This window comes from Choloepus didactylus, chromosome 2 (genome assembly GCF_015220235.1).
Source record: "Choloepus didactylus isolate mChoDid1 chromosome 2, mChoDid1.pri, whole genome shotgun sequence".
In the NCBI taxonomy this organism is placed as follows: Eukaryota; Metazoa; Chordata; class Mammalia; order Pilosa; family Megalonychidae; genus Choloepus; species Choloepus didactylus.
In genome coordinates this window covers 212,617,103-212,632,804 of record NC_051308.1, presented here as the reverse complement: position 1 = coordinate 212,632,804, position 15,702 = coordinate 212,617,103, and the positions used below count along the sequence as shown (strand labels likewise).

Genomic DNA, 15,702 nt, shown 5'->3' with positions numbered 1-15,702 from the left:
GTAAGGAAGCACTCACTCCCACGGCCGTGCCAGTACAGGGTCAACCACTTGAGAGCCTCCTGAAATTTTGCTCCCTAGGTGCTCCACCAGCTTCACCCTCATCCTGGCCCCAGGCAGGTGTCAGGTTCCTCAAACAAGAAGAATAAATGCTGACCTTTTGGCAGCATTTAAGCTATTTTGAAAAGATGTCTATCTGACCCTGTAAGGCAGGCAGTATTATCCCCATTTTACAGACAGGGAAACTGAGACCCGGGAAAATAGCATGACCCCTCTGACCAGGCTTGTCCAAATCTGTCGCCTCTCTAGTGACCCTGAGCAGTGCCAATTATTCCACTCCCAGAGCAGCTCAGTCCCCCACAGCCACATTTGTCCCAGTCTCCCCTTGTCCCCTGGAGAAGGAACCCAGTGGACAGAGAAGGGGCATCTGCCTTTGCTCTTTCAGGGACAGTGTTGGGAAGGGCGGACCGGGCAGGCACCTGCATCCACGTCGTCTCCACACCCAACCCCCGGTGTCTGCAGGATAACGGTGTCAACCAGACCTTACTCCAGGACTCAATTCCCAACCAGGCAAACTCCATTTAGAAGGTCGGAATGTGACTCTTAAAATTAAAACGGCCATAAAACCTATTAGCCTGGAAAGGATGTTGGAAGGGAGAGGGGACGGGGTCGGGAAGAAAAAGGGAGGTGAGGGAGGGAAGAAAGAACAAAGAGAGCTAAGTCACTTACCACCTTCTCTTGCGAGGTCACTAGCTGATGAGGATGAAGGTGAGGGGGAGGCAGTTATGGGTCCTTAGATTTCCTTAAGGCTTTGATGACATCTTCAAGGACAGCCTGGGGGTCTAGACCCCAGAGCTGAAGGATCCCAAGGGAGAATACCTCCCGGCAAGCTTTGTGTGCTGCACCCCTTTACATAGGGCTTGGGTTTAACGCCTTGGGCAGTCCAGAAGCCGGGACAAAGTAGGGTGTAGTAAGTGTAAACACATGTGCTGGTGAGAAGACGGGAAAAACCGTCCACACCCTTCCTGTGGAGAAACAAACCTGCCGCGTAGCTCCTCGGCAAGGCCAGTCTGACTCTGAAAACGCGCACTGGTGGGGTTAAATGTGACAGAGCCCATGTGGCCATCCTCCGAGGGGCAGGACAGGCACAGCACAGCCCCAGGGAGGCCAGTCCCAGCCGCCAGAACCATGCACGTGGGGAGGGGGGCACTGGACTCAGCCCCTTTGAAAATCGTTGCTGTCCTTCTTCAAACTACAAGCCAACTAAAAGTACAGGAACTGGAGTCAGACCCAAGTTATTCTGTCTCCACCACTCACTGGCTGTGTGATCATGGGCAAGTAACTTCAATTCTCTGAGCTCAGTTTCCTTATCTGCAAAATGGGGATAATGCCCTTAAGATTGAGAAGGCTAAATAAGATGACAAGAAAAATGCACTAGCTATATTTATTGAGAACTTACTGTTCACCAGCATTACCAGTTATAGTGTGAAAAGCACTTAGCACAGTGCCAGACACCGAATAAGGGACCGATAAATTAGGGCGGTTGGGCTACTGTTTTATTATTTTTTTCATTTTGCTTTGGATCCTGGTGGGGCCCTAGGCAGAAGACACACAGCCACCTCGGCACAGGCACACTGCCCTCTGGTGCCACTGCTGGGGAATCAGCACCTGGGAGAAGAGAGATTCCAGCCAAGGAACCCCCCAGCCAGGGCCCCAGCCCAGGTGTGCACCTGCTCCATTCCCACACCAGGCCCTCGGCCCACAGGTCCCCCACCCCCGAAAGTTCCAGCCCTGTCCCACCAGCCTCTGGAAGATGAGCCGGGGCCTGTGGATGCTGGAGCTGGCAGAAGGGCCCTGCTCCTGGAGCTTCAGTCCTCTCTGTTGCAGGGCAAGGCCTGGGAGCTCCCGGTTGCTCTCTGCCACTGCCCACCAAGAAAGTACCCCTCTCTCAGTTCCCTCTGGAGAGTCTGAATGAGCAAGGGGAGGCTCAGGCTGAAGCAGCAGGAAGAAGGGGCAGGGGCAGCTGACTGTGACAGGGTGGAGGCACTTGGCCTTGGCAGAACAGAAACAGTCTCAGCAGCTAAGCACTACAGGATCTCCTCCCTAAGAGACCACCCAAAGCAGCCCCGCAGCTCCCTCCCCACCCCCCAACATAGCCTGGAACCTCCCCCGGAGGAGGAGGCATCCTGGTGGCCACAGGGGCATCTGGGTCCTGGGGCTGGGACCTAGAGTGCCTGTGGGAACCTGGGTCTCAGGTTGGTTCCCAGGCACCACAAAGGATCCTGAAAGCAGTTGAGGAGCCTTGCATTCCTGGAGAAGTGGGGGATGGAGCACCATGCCTCAAAGCCCTTTCTAAACGGCGCCGCGGCGCAGAGGGCTGGACCTCTGAAGTCAGCCATTGTGCCCAGCAGCAGGAGGATTTGGGTGACCTTGGAAGAGCCCAGGCAGGCCACCGGTGCTTGGCTCACCCAGCCCACCCTGCAGCAAACAACCTCTAAAACCCCCCTGGGCACCCTGATGTCAAAAGACGGTTTAGCGCAGTATGAGGCAGGCATCAAGAAGAAATCAAACTCCAGCTCAAGAAGGAGAGAAGCTAGGGCTGACAGAAGTAGCAGCGTTGGAAAGTGGAGGCCGAAATTCCTCAAGTTAATGTTTTCTAAGGCCCCTCGGGCCACTCCCAGGTCTTGTCTGAAGCTATTTACTTCCAGGGGGGAAACCCTACGCTCTCCATTCAGCTCCTGTCTGCTCCTACACGGGCGATGTTTCAACGCATCACCAGTCACTGTGAGAAATTCTTCATTGTTTTACACACAGCGGCTGCCAAACTCAAGAGACTCCACGTTCAGGACCATTTGGCCAACCTGATGGGAGGAGTCGGAGTCGCACACCTGGCTGGTCTGGAGGCTCTGGGGGAGGGGACCTCACTGGCCTGGGATGAGCTGCTGTGATCCTCTGGGTCCCAACACACCCAGGAAGCTCCAGCCCAGGACCTGTCTGTAGATGCTTGGAGAGTCCGGAGCTGGGCCACCCCTTCCCTCTTAGCCCCTCTCCAAATGCACACCTATAGCTGCTTAATGTCGCTGCAGTCATTTGGCTTCAAACCCCGCCCCTACCCCCATCCCCAGCTGGCTGAAGAGCTCAACCATCCACCCCCACTCCTCATCACACAGAACAGCCAGCCAAGCTTCCCCAGCTGCCCGCCACTGTCGGTTTCCCTGTTCAAATTCCAGTTGGCCCCCCACCCGCCTCCTACAGCACATAATGCGAGGGAGGGGCTAACATTGAAACCTACAATGGCGCTAACAGTCCCAGCCAGCCTGCACCAAAGGGAACTTCGGAGACACAGACTATCCTAAGCCATCAAGGCCAACTCAACAGTTTACAGGTGGGGAAACTGAGACTTAGAGGTGAGGGGGGAAGGAGGAAACGTGTGATTTGAACAGGGTGGTCCAAGCTGGAGGCAGAACAAAGCAGAAACCCAGGCCTCCTGGCAACCAACCCAGGACACCCTCCACTTCAGCTTCTGGGTCATGTAACCAGGAGATCTGGGTCCCCACAAGAGATCATTGAAGCCTGCTGGGCTCAGAGAAACCATGCATTAAACTGCTTTCCACGAGTTAAGACCAGAATCCATCTGAACAATAATGACGACGACAATAACAATAACAAAATGCCAAACAATATGCCTTGAAAACCTTCAATGAGCAACATTTGATAATCACACGCAGAATACGTCTTCCACATATTCATATAAAATAATCAATGATCATTTTTTCCCGCAGACTACAATCCAATTACTCCTCTCTCCCTCTCTCTCTCTCCTTTGTTACTTGCAAACCATCCAAGCAATCAATGCCTTGACCTCTCCCTCTGATAGACACAATTACAAAAAGACAGAGCAATGCAATTCATCTATTCAAGACGAATTGTTTGAACACTTTGTCACACTGCTGAGCTATCCATCTCCATGTCTAAGAGGAAATTTCAACCCCCAAATGAGGCACAAAGAGAGGAGGCGGGTACGATGCTCCCCAGCCCAGAGAGCCCCTTGAGCACCTGCAGAAAAACCCTCTCCTGGGCTGGTGCTCGGCGATGCCTGCCTGCTGGAGAAGGGCTCAGCTCCAAGAGCAGCCGGCTCAGGCACCAGCCGCCAGCGTGGAAAGCAGAAGCTCCCAGCACACTCCGGAGCCCAGTTTCCCAGTTTCCCGGGCCTCAATTCCTGCAGCCCTCGCCAGAGCCCCAAGAACCCAGACGTGGGAAGGATAGGGAACGGGAGATGGCATCAGGCCCAGTCAAAGCGGTGTGTTTGGGTTTCAACGTTAGACTCCTTCTCCCTTGCCACATCCACTGTAGCTCCCAGGCTCCAGCTGTGGCTCGAGCTTGGGCACAGAAAGAAGGTACCTCAGCAAACCCGGAACGTCCGAGAAACCCAGACGCCTCTAAGCCTTCCTGTCCTCTGCCCAACCTGGCACAGCTCCGGCGGTCACGTTTGGCATCAGCACTGCACCCTAGTCTGCAGGCTGGGAATCAAATGGGGCAGGGCTCTCAGATATAAATGGCCTGGGCCAACATGCTAATTAATCCTGGGGCTTAATACAAAGAAGATTAGAAGAGAGGAGGGCTCTGCCATCCTTTAATTGCATTATTACACACTGAACCCAAGAAACGGCGGGCAGGTTAGGGGATGTGCTGACACTCAAGGCAGTGAGGAACCCCCAACCCAATTCACGTTCACAGTAAGAGGGGGCAGGTGAGGATAATTCCCCTGGGGCTGTCCTCATCCACTGCTGTCTTTCTGGACCCCCAAAGATCTCTATTCCTGAGGTTCAGTGGGGAGCGCACTCATCCTACCCCTTGCAGAGAAAGGACTAAGAAGAGGGACCTGCAATGCGTGGCCGGGTACACAGCACCTCTGGGTCCTCCTCGCTTCTCTCCCAAGGGCGCCCAGCCATGGAGACTCCCCACCACCACCACAAATAAGTAAATAAATAACAGAGGGAGGCAGAGGAAAAATAAAGGAAGAGCTGGTCCACTACCAAAGGGCTGCTTGCCTCTGAAATGGTGACCAAGCTACATGCCGGGACAGGCAAAGGCACAGAGATCCAAGACATTTGAAGCTTGCCGAAAGCAGCCTGGGTTGCAAAGGGTTAAGCCTGACGGCGGGTGTTATCCCCAGAGTCCACTCCAGTGCGGACTCCTCTGCCTCTGGTCCTGGGCATGAACTGAAAGACACAGCGTAGGCAGAGCTGAGGACGATGCACTGCCCCCATCCAGACGTGGAGTCCAGGAGGATCTGGGCTGCAGGGAGAGAGCCAGGGAGAAGAGGGACCCTCCAGGGTTTCTGACAGCCTCCTAGGAAAACCTTAAGTACAGAAACCATGCCCGACTTCAGCTCCCTGCACCTCCTCATGCCGCTGGCAAGCCCAAGGTCCGCGCCTGGAAAAGAGCCACAGGGAAGGAAAGTGGCCCTGACTCGCCAAGCTCTGCCGCCAGTAGCTTGTGGCGGCGCCTCGCGAACCCAGGCGGCCCAGGTATTCCGCTTAGCGGCGGGCGCAGGGCCCTCCGTGGCAGACGCTCCCGCGTGGCCCTGCAGGGCCCAGCCCGGTAGATCCCAAGCCTAGAACACGCATGATCTACGCAGAGCCACGAGCGCAGCCCGCAGGGAGCCTGGGGCGGCCACAACAAAGTTAAGTCTCCGGCGAGAAGAGACGCAAAGACTCCAGAGCCCCCCAAAACGCCGCGCGCAGCCCCGCCAGCCGCGGAGGGATTCCGGCTAACTTTAAAAACCACTCGCTTCCCTCTCGCCGCCTTCCCTCGCTGCGTTGGGCGGGATCCGACCCTTCCCCCTACCTGCGAACCCTACCACACCCCACCCCGGGCGAGAGAGGTCTCAGACCCGAGAGCCGGGCTAGGCCGACCTGCAGACGGGCTGCCCCTCCCCTGCCCCATGCCACGGGCTGAATGGGCGCCTCCGAGGCCGAGGACGGTCACGGTGACAGGGAATCGGCTGCCCTCGTCCTGCGAATCCGCTCCCTGCGTCCCCGCCGCAGCCGCTCGAGCCAAGCCCAAGTGGGGGCGAAGGGCCCGCGGGGAACGAGCACGGGAGAGCGGAGAAGTTGGTGCGTTCCCCAAGCTTCCCGCTCCGCAGAGAAGCCGATCCCAGAACTCGGTCCGCGGCCGGTCCTGCTGGCAGTCGCCGGGAAATGCGCTCGTGACTAGGTGGGGGCTGGAACCCTTCGCCACCTACTACCAAGTCTGACCTCCCAGGAGCGCGCCAAGGGCCCCTCGTCCGCCGCGGCCGGGCTGTCTCCTTCCCAATAAGTAAGGCCCGTGCCTCCGGCTTCGGAACTTTGTCCCCACCGGGAAGAGCTCCTGGTGGTCAGTCGGCCCTGGGGAGCCCGGAGAGAGGCTGGGAAAATCTCTCGGGATCGCCTTCAGAGGGGCCCCTATTCCCACCCCCCGCCTGGGCATACAGAGACCCCCGGCTCCGGGGAGCCCTTACCGATCCGGATGACGTGGGGCATCCCGCGCGAGTCCGGGATCCAGAAGGCGCACACGAGGAGCCCGGCCCAGTATTCCCAAACCAGACTCCGGAGGCGCCGCCAGGGAGCGGTCATCGTTGGGAGCCGCCGAGCGTGCCCGGGGCGCGGCCGTGGCGGGCTCCCTGGGGCGGCAGCTCTAGGCGCGGGCGCGCAGCAGCCCCCGAGGCGCCGCCTGGCCCAGCCGCCCGGCTACCGTGCGCCGCTGCGAGTGGGGGGCGCCCCGCGGCGCCGCGCACATCTTACTGGGGGGCAGCCCCTCCGGCGCCCGCCCCGCCGGCTGCCGCCCACGGGCCGCCTGCGAGCGTGGCTCCTGGGCGTCGCCCGGGCTCTGCTCGGACTCTGCTCCTGTTCCGGCTCCGGCTTGCGTTGGCTCGGCTCCCGCGCGGGCTCCCACCTGCCCCGGCTGCCGGGCGCTGGCGAGCGGGCTGCACGCCTCTCTGGCCGCTCCTCCTCCAGCCGCCGCCGATGCTATCGCCCCGGCTCGCACAAAGCCCCGGAGTGGAGTTGCACGCGCGCACACTCTCCCTCCCAGCCCCCTCCTTCGCGCCCTGCCTCCCGCCTCCCGCGCCGCCCGCCGCCCGCGCTCCCTCCGCGCACTCCCCCGCGCATATACACTTCACACTCACACCCGCCGAAGCGATCACTCGCGCGCTCACACCTGCGCGGGGACGCTGAGGGCGGGGAAGGGGACCCTGGACCGGGTTTGGGGGCACGTCCGGAAAACGAGGACCCTCTTGGCTGCCCAGACGTCCCCATCCGCCCTGCCGCCCCCAGTCCCTTCAACTGCGAGGGCACGGAGCCCGGGAGCCGGGCGTGGAGCGCAAGAGCTGGCACCGGGAGCTGAGAGACGGCGTCAGCCCAGCGGCCCGACGAGCTGGAGGAGACGCGCCCGCCGGGAGCAGAGAGATGCGGAGCCCGCCGTCTGCGGAGTCTCGCCTTCCAGCTTTCACGCGGCCGGCGCGGTCTGGACGGCGGCTGCCGAAACTCGGGAATCGGTTTCGCTCCCCAACCCCATCCCTCGTGGAAGTAGAGTTGAGGCTGGGGGTTGGGGAAGATACAATTCAAAGAGAATTGTCTACACTGGGCAAGGGGAGCTACAGGAGCTAGACGGGGTGAGAGAACCAAGGCCAGACCCTCTGCTGTGGGAAAGCAGAACTTGCCTGCGCACCACAAGTACAAGGGGCTGCAGAGGAAGATAACTAAACACTTAGATTAAGAGGGGCGTGCGATGGGCCCTGCTGTTTTTCATCCCTCTTCCTCAACTATGCAGGAGGGGCTGGGACTCCCTTCCCCCATTCCACCCGATCAAGAAAGAATAAAGGGAAACTGTAATTATCCGTGAGATGGAGCGGCACCCGTGGGGGAGGACGCTGGAAAGGGTTAAAAAGAATCTTGTTTATAAGCAATAAAAAATTTTTTTTCAAGTGGCGCTGGGTGTCGAGGGAAAGGGAAGGTCTGTGGAGCGAGGCTGGAGCAGGAGCTGCGAAATTCGCAGTTAGGCGAGTTTAATGACCTTTTTGACAGAGACAAAGCGATGCCCATACAGTAGATAAATAAACGGATCTGTCACCGGGCAGCGGCCAGACTGTGTCTGAATTTATTTTTCTCATTTAAATAATTTGATCTATTCCATCATTCCCAATCTTTTCCATTTGCCAGCTGTCTGGTAAGAGCATGGCCCCCAACATCTGAAGAGCAAATCTTTAATTTTATTACAAATATATTATTAGTCGAGCTCTACCCGCCTGTTAACGTCCCTGTCTTTTCTTTCCCTCCCTGTCTGGGTGCAGGGGACCGTGGCATTGTGCGGGGGTGTGACGATGGCCGTGTGGCTAATCCTGCCAATTAGGAGGGGACTCCCTCCCACCCGAAGAGGAAGAGACCATGGCGGTGGGAGGAGGGGGTTACTCCCAGGGCTCTGGGCACAAGAAGGGAAAGAGGTGTGCCCGCCTTGAGGACATCTTCGAAGAGCGGCCAGCAAATGGCGGCTACTGCCTGCCTGTGTTCGCCATACTTGGGCTGCCATCGCCCTCGAGCAGGAGCGACTGGTTTCCCAAGCAGCCACTGGAAAATGTCGCCCGGGGGACCAGAGGGAAGGACACACAGACCAGAGCCGGAATAGCAGCAGCTGCCACCTCTTGATAGAGAGTAAGGGGCCCCAGTGGACACCGGCAAAGAGAAAGTGCAGGAGAGGGGAGCAAAGGGCTCCTGCCCTCCAGGATAAAGCTGGGGGAGCCTTGTCATTGCAGACCTGACACACCCTCCCCTTCACCTATCAACTTCTGTAGCTGGTTTGGTTGCCCCAAGGAACTGAAAGGCCAGGCTGTTTTCTGAGGAAGGAAACTAAGATGCCCTGAGGGAGAAAAGGGAAAAGGCTTGACAAAGAACTGAACTCCAGGTAAAGCATGCAGAGCTCAACAGCCTTCCCCTACAATGCCCAAGGATGGTTGGGGATAGGTGGGGTAGAGGGGCCTGGATGTCAGCTCTTAATAGGTTGCCCTGCAGGCAGCCCCCTGCCAGGAGTGGGTGGGCTGCTGGGGAGGAGCGGCCTGCAGGGAAACTGGAAGAAGCAGGAGGGTAGAGGAGTGGCCATAGGGAGTGGGCAGATCCACACCCCACACCAGAGCCCTGGGAATGGCCAGCGTGAGTGGGAGGGTGGGGCAGGGGTGAAAGGAAGGGATCGAGAGAAGGAGGCACAGCTTCCAAAAAGGCTCATATGAAAGTGGTACGAGAGAAGTGAATGGGTGAAGACAGAGGGGGGACTCCGAGACCCTCAGAGGGTGAAAATGTGGGCCTGTTACTTGTAGCCCCTGTTACCACCAGAGCCGACCCCCAGGGAAGTGGCTCAGGCAGGGCCTTGCTCCTGCTGCATGCCAGAGTGGGCTCTGGGAATGGAGGCTTCTCTCTGCCACCACGTTGGCTGCTGCAGTGGGAACAGACTCCCAGCTGCAGAGGCTGTGGGGTCCATCACTGGGACTGGCAGCCCAGCTGGAGCCCTGGGGTCAGAGGGAAGCAGACTTCCCCAGCCTGCTCTCTCCCAGTCTGGTGGAGGGTGAAATGCATAACAACAACAACAACAATAATAATGATAACCATTAGCATTCATTACCTGTTTTCTTTGTTCCAGACAACATACTCACTGCCTTTCATGCATCACTGCCTCTAACCCCCTCCACAACCTTATGTCATAGGATCTGTGTCATTTTTCCATTTTATGGATGAAGATGCTGAGCCTCAGAGAGGTTAAGTAGGAGGTGCAAAGTCACACAGCTAGTATGTGGCCGTCCCTCCTTCCTTCAACAAATATTTATTGGACATCACCGTTCACCAGGACCTGTGAATGAGGAGGCCAGGATTCGCCTATCTGACTCCCAAGTCTGTACGGGACAGCTTCTAGGGGAAGATGCTTAGGTGGTCCACTGGAGTCCTCTTGCTGCTTATAGAAAGGCTTGAAGTAGCATAACTCGTTCCTAACTCGTGGAGGGAAGCCTGCAGCCTCCTCTCCCCTTCTTGGGCTCCCCAAGCTGCCCAGCCCCTAGCAGGCACGGACTGGCTGCATCTCAGGGGATTGGGAGCTGCCAATCCCAGCTCTTTGCATTGTTGGTAAACAAGTCTCCCCAGCAGTCAGGCTCCGGCTCCCTGCTCCCCAACGAGGCAGCCAGCACCGGATTTATGAGGCCTCCAAACCTCATTCAGACTAATGCAGCTTTTCATTCCCAAATAAAAGGGGCTGCTGTCTGAAAGGACAAGTGCTCCTGCATTTCATTAACATCCCCGAAAATGGCTGAGCTGGCCCAAGTCGCTGCCAGGGAGATTCATGGCTCCCACCAGCTCACAGGTGGGGGGTGAGGAAGAAACTGGAAGCTGCCAGGCCGCTGCCAGGCCGCTTCCCAGCCCCCTTCCCAGCCCCCTCCCCAGACCCGTCCCCAGACTCCTCCCCCAGCTTCTGCAGGGGAGGGAGGGAGCCTGCAGTGGTGGCCGAGCGGACTCTTTGGACGAGTCCCCTGTGTGCGTGTTTTGTTTAGACAGATCCACTCCTGCTTTCAATCCCCCCACAATCACGGTGAGTGATGAGGCCCGGGGCTCGAGTTAGCGAGATTCATGATCTCTGCTTCCCTGGGAAACCACCACTGAGCAAACGCGTGGGTTTGCTGAGTGCACATTCCTAGGACTTGAGTGCCCTCTGCCGAGGCCTGCCTTCCTTCAGCTCCCTTCCGATTGCCCGGCGGGCGGGCAGCCTGCTGGTGAAGCCCTGGGACTCCGGGTCACTCCCCTAAGTAAATGTCCTACCACTGGTCCTGCCACTGTGTGGCAACTACGGAGACCTGCGCCTGGGGATGCCCCGGGTGAGATAGGGGGAGGGGCTACCTCCCGCACCCCACCCCTCCATCTCAGTGGGGACTGGGGCTAAAAGGAAGAGCTGCCAGCACTTGCCTGATCTTTGCCAACTGCCCGAGCTGGGAGGAGGAAGTAAGCAGCCTTCTCCAGTACCGATCCTACTTCACAGCGTTCTCTCAGTGGCAAAGCACACGCTAGTCACAGAAGCCAAGCCTTGGCCCTTTGCAGGACACTGTGACAGACACCCTTTCATCACCCAGGGGCCTTTGACCCTCATCCCCACCCTAAGAAGGGAAAAACACCACAGTGGCCAGGCTGCCACCTGAGCAAGCAGCAAGCCCAGAGAAGGTTGCATCACCTTAGATTTTTGTCAACAGTCAAGCAAGTTCATTTCCACTGAAGTCAATTTCTGTGTTTATTGTCAGCTTAACCCACTGCTGCGAGTTATTTCTTAGCAGTGAGGGAGACAGGTAGACAAGCCATCAGAGATATGTTATTTTACTGACATCTGCGTTTCAGTAGCAATAGTTCGGGTGCAGTTCTGGTGGAGTAAATGATACACGGCAATCCTGTTTGTATCTATACATAATGGAACAGCCGCTGATGGGCTGGAAGCTGGTCCAGCTCTGCTGCCGGTGGGGGAGGGGAGGTGGCAAAAGCCCACAGGAAGCCGTCACCTCCCAGCCTCCCAGGACCAAGTCACTCACTCACTCGCTCACTCCCTTAGTCATTCAGTCCTTCCTAAATTAATTTGTTCATGCAATCGCTCATTCACTCAAACATTTATTCACTCACATTCTTTCATTTGTTCATAGGATCATCCATTCATTTTTTTTATCCTCTTAGTCATTCACTGTCATTCATCAATTCATTTACTCAGTCCCTTACCTTTTCATCCACTCATCTATTCATTCAGTTATTCCCTAATTAGTTAGTGCATCCAATCACTCAATGATTCATTCAGGCATTCACTCAATGATTCATTTATTCTGTTTTTTTGCTTAATCATTTGTTCACTCTTGCTCACTCATTTACTCATTCATTTGTTTACTCACCCATTCATTCACTTAGTCATCTACTCTTGTATTCTGTCACTCAGTTGTTCATTCCTTCACTCATTTCTTCAGTCCTTTGCTCAATCACCCACTCACTCATTTATTCACTCACTTACTCACTGTGTCGTTCATGCACTGCCTCCCCACCAAACTGAGCCAAGACGTCTGCCTGCTTCTCCTAGCCTCAGTTATTTTTCAGACTGTGCCTTAACCACCATCCAACCTCTTGTTAAAGCCCAGGACACCCCTGCAATGTGCTGAGTTCCCCATCAGCCACGCAGGTGCCTTAGGGCATTCGTAGCCTCAAGCTCTCATATCTTCCACTTTTTCACAAAATTCAGCAACCTTCAGGATTCAGCTAATATCCCTGATCCTGGAGATGGCCTGGGTATTTGCCCTGCTAGCCAAGACCAAGGCCCAGAAAGATCCAGAGCCAAGGTCAAGTGTTGGATGTGAAAGAGAGGAGCCATGTGGTGTCCCCATGCTAAGCTTGGAGCAACATTGTCTTCCATTTACACGGTCTCTCTTTTTCCTCAAAACAACATAGGGATACAGGGATGTAGAAATGGGCTGAGAGGAGTCAAACAAGTTGCCCACAAATAACTTGCTGGGGAGGTTAGAAGCAGGCAGATACTTTGCTCAGTGTGATGGGGAGGGAGTGGATGAATGACAGGGTGAAAGAATGAGTGAGTGAGTGAATGATGAGTGCACAAATGAATGAGAAAGTGAATGAATGCATGATTGAATAATGCATGAGAGAAGAAGCAAATGAATGAACAAGTGAGTGCATGACTGGATGAATGATCTGTTCCCAGTGAATAAGCAGCAAAACTGAGCTTCCGATCCAAGTTTCTGGACTCCAAGTCCAGTGCTCTCTCCATTGCTTAACAATTGCTCTCCTCCACCATGCCCTGACCCTGCAGGGTATAGCAAGAGGTAGGGGTTCAAAGGGGAGTTGAGGCAAAACTAAAACCTAAGTTGGTCCATAATAACTGTGTGAGGAAAGGGCTTCCTCAGAGGCTGCTGCGAGTCAGTCCTCAGCTGCACCTGTCCCCCCGCGGGCGGGAGGCTGCTGTCATCCCTCCTCAGAGAGAGGGAGACAGAGTGAGCCGTGAAAATCCAATCACTGAGTGAGAAAAAAATAAACAAGCGAACTTCTCCAAGTTTGCCAGACTTCCCTGCCCAAGGCCAGCTTAATTAAAGTTGATGTAGAATTTTTTAAGTGGGAAAATAATTAGGGCAAGTGGTAGAGAAGAGAGAAGAGGGAAAACATTGTTTTGTTTTGTGTTTTGCTCCCTCTTAATTATGCCACAGACTGTCTCTCCCGTGGATCCCATCCTGAGTCTGCCCTCCGCCAAGATTCCAGCAGGTGGTACGCTGTGTGAGCGGCGCAGGCACACCTGTGCCTCTCTGGCATGCAGGTATGGTGCTTCTCTGCCCGCAAGACAGGCAAGGCGGCAGACAGCCAGGCTGGAAGTGGAGAGGAGCACGTGCCCTCGACACTCAGGAGGAGGACTCAGGGGCATCTGGAGCAGCAGGCTGTTGGGAAGAGATGCTGCTTCCTGCCCCAGATCCAGAGGGGAGTGGGCACTGGGCCGCTCCTCCCCCCATCCATTGATGTCAGACCTGGGCTTTGGTCAGGGGGCAGTCCTAGCACCCACCTTGTAGTCCAGCGGATCCCCAAGGACACAGACCATTCCGCCTGGCTCCAGAGAAAGAGCTTCCTCTAGCAACTGCCAAATGTCAGAAGGAATGCTTGGTGTTTGTGCCTGGAATGGGGCTGGGGCTGGCCAAAATTCCAGGTGCAGCAGGTGCTGGGAATCAGGCCCACCCCACACCCAAGTACCTCCATGTCCAGATGTGCCTTTGCTTTGCTGCTGTTCTTCTTTCTGGTGCCTTCCCCCATGGGGAGCAGGGGGCTAAGAGGCTGAGCACCAGACTCACGGACGTGGGCAGAGGCAGAGGCAGCCTGACCGGGGAAGAGAGCTACAGGCTCCTCTGGGGAAAGGAGAAGGGGGAAATTCCTAAAAACTTCATTGAAGGGAGCTAGACAGGTCTGCAAGACGGGAAGCCCTGTTCTGGTGCTGTACACCTGTATAGGTATATGCACATACAACTGCACATACACACACACACACACACACACACACACACACACACACACACAGCTATTACCACCCAGGAAAGATAAGAGCATAAACCCTGGAGTGAGACACCTGACTTCAAATCACAGCCCTGTCTCTTGTCAGTTGAGTACCCCTGGGCAATTTACCTAGTTTCCTGTGCCTCCATTTCCTTATCTGTAAAATGAGGATAATAATAGCATCTGCCTCACAGGGTCATTATGAGGATTAAATGAGTTAATACACATGATGTGCTTAGAACAGCATCTGGCTCATTGTGGGAGCACGATGGGCCTCAGTGATTAACTGCCTCTTCTGCTTGGACATGGCCAATTCCTGGATTGAACTCAGGAGAAAGTCCTCTCCTCCAAGCCTCCAGGAGGACGAGCAGGGTGTTTTACACACACATACTCAATCCTGGGCTCCTGGGGCTTTCTGGAATGTGTACGGGGGAGGGACTAAGATAGAACTGATACATGTCAAGCTGTCCCCTTACTCCCCCACATGAAATGCACCCATGGAAGCTGTGGGGTTGCTGAATTGGGGTCTCTCTGTCCATTCTGCAGGCTGGCTGGTTGGGGGGAGGGATTTCTAGGGCTTGCACCCTAAACCTGCTGCCAGCTTTTGGCAAGCTCCAGGATCCTTCTTCCCTATCAAGCTCCCAACCTTAGCGATGAACCTGACCCCTCTGTGCATCTCCGTCCAGGATCTACTCACTCATCCCCAGGAGAACCTCCCAGCTACTGGCCCGGGAAAACAATTCAGCAGAACCCACTGGAAACAAGAAGAGCAGCCCCTCTCCACCGTGATGCAGAGTTAGGAGCCTCAGGGAGCCTCAGGGAGTCTCAGGTAGGGGCTGGATCCAGAGGCTCCAAATGCTGCTGTGCCTCCCCGAGGGCAGTAGGATGCAGCTGCAAGGGCAGCTGGGAGAGGCAGCTTGGGCAGAAGCCTGGGATGGGGGCATGGAGGAGGTCTGGCTGCAAGAGCCAGGCCCAGCAGAAGTGTTATCTCTGAAGTGGCAGAAGGACTGTGCGACAGGGACCCAGGCTCTGCCAATCAGTTAATCCCAGGCTCTGCCCTCCACCTGGGTTTGGTGGGTTGAGTAAATGGGCCCGGGACAGATGCCAGTGGCCACAGCCTTGTTTCTCTGGTTTGGCTTCGCATCAGGCTGTTGACTTAGGCAGCCAAGTCTGTTTGCTCTCAAACACACACATGCATCCCTTCCAAGCACCAGGATGCTCAGAAAAGCTCAGAGAAGCCCAAAGAAGCGCTGAGGAGCTTGAGGACAGATGGGAAACAAAAGAAGCTTCTGATGCCCCATTCTTCAGTGATATGGAGAATCTGACATGGTCCACTGGAACTTCCTCCCGACAGTATAAGAGGTTCCCTTGTGCTTGGGGTCAGGATCCCTGGGCCGTGGAGGGCAGCCTCACTGCCCCAGGGAAGAAAGGGCATCACAGGGTAACTAGGAGGGGCCCCTGATGGCCTTTGCATAACTCCTCTCCTGGGCACCTCCAGAGAGGTCTCATGTGTGGGATGCGCCTCAGGGGGTCAGGAGCCCTGAGCTAGTTGGTTGTCATCTTGTTCCTGGAGCCATAAGCCAGGACAGATGGGCAGGAGTATGGGTGAGAATTCGACAGCCCATGG

At 56.0% G+C, this 15,702-nt stretch overlaps 1 protein-coding gene across 1 annotated transcript in view; it reads right to left on the bottom strand.

Annotated features, from left to right (window-relative positions):
• Positions 1-6,556, bottom strand: part of GRIK3 (glutamate ionotropic receptor kainate type subunit 3) — a 240,097-nt gene extending 233,541 nt beyond the window's left edge. Inside the window, exon 1 of the mRNA XM_037827695.1 lies at positions 6,500-6,556. Coding sequence (XP_037683623.1) covers positions 6,500-6,521 — 22 coding nt within the window. The 5' untranslated portion in view covers positions 6,522-6,556. The remainder of the gene's footprint in view (positions 1-6,499) is intronic.
• Positions 6,557-15,702: the final 9,146 nt, after the last annotated feature.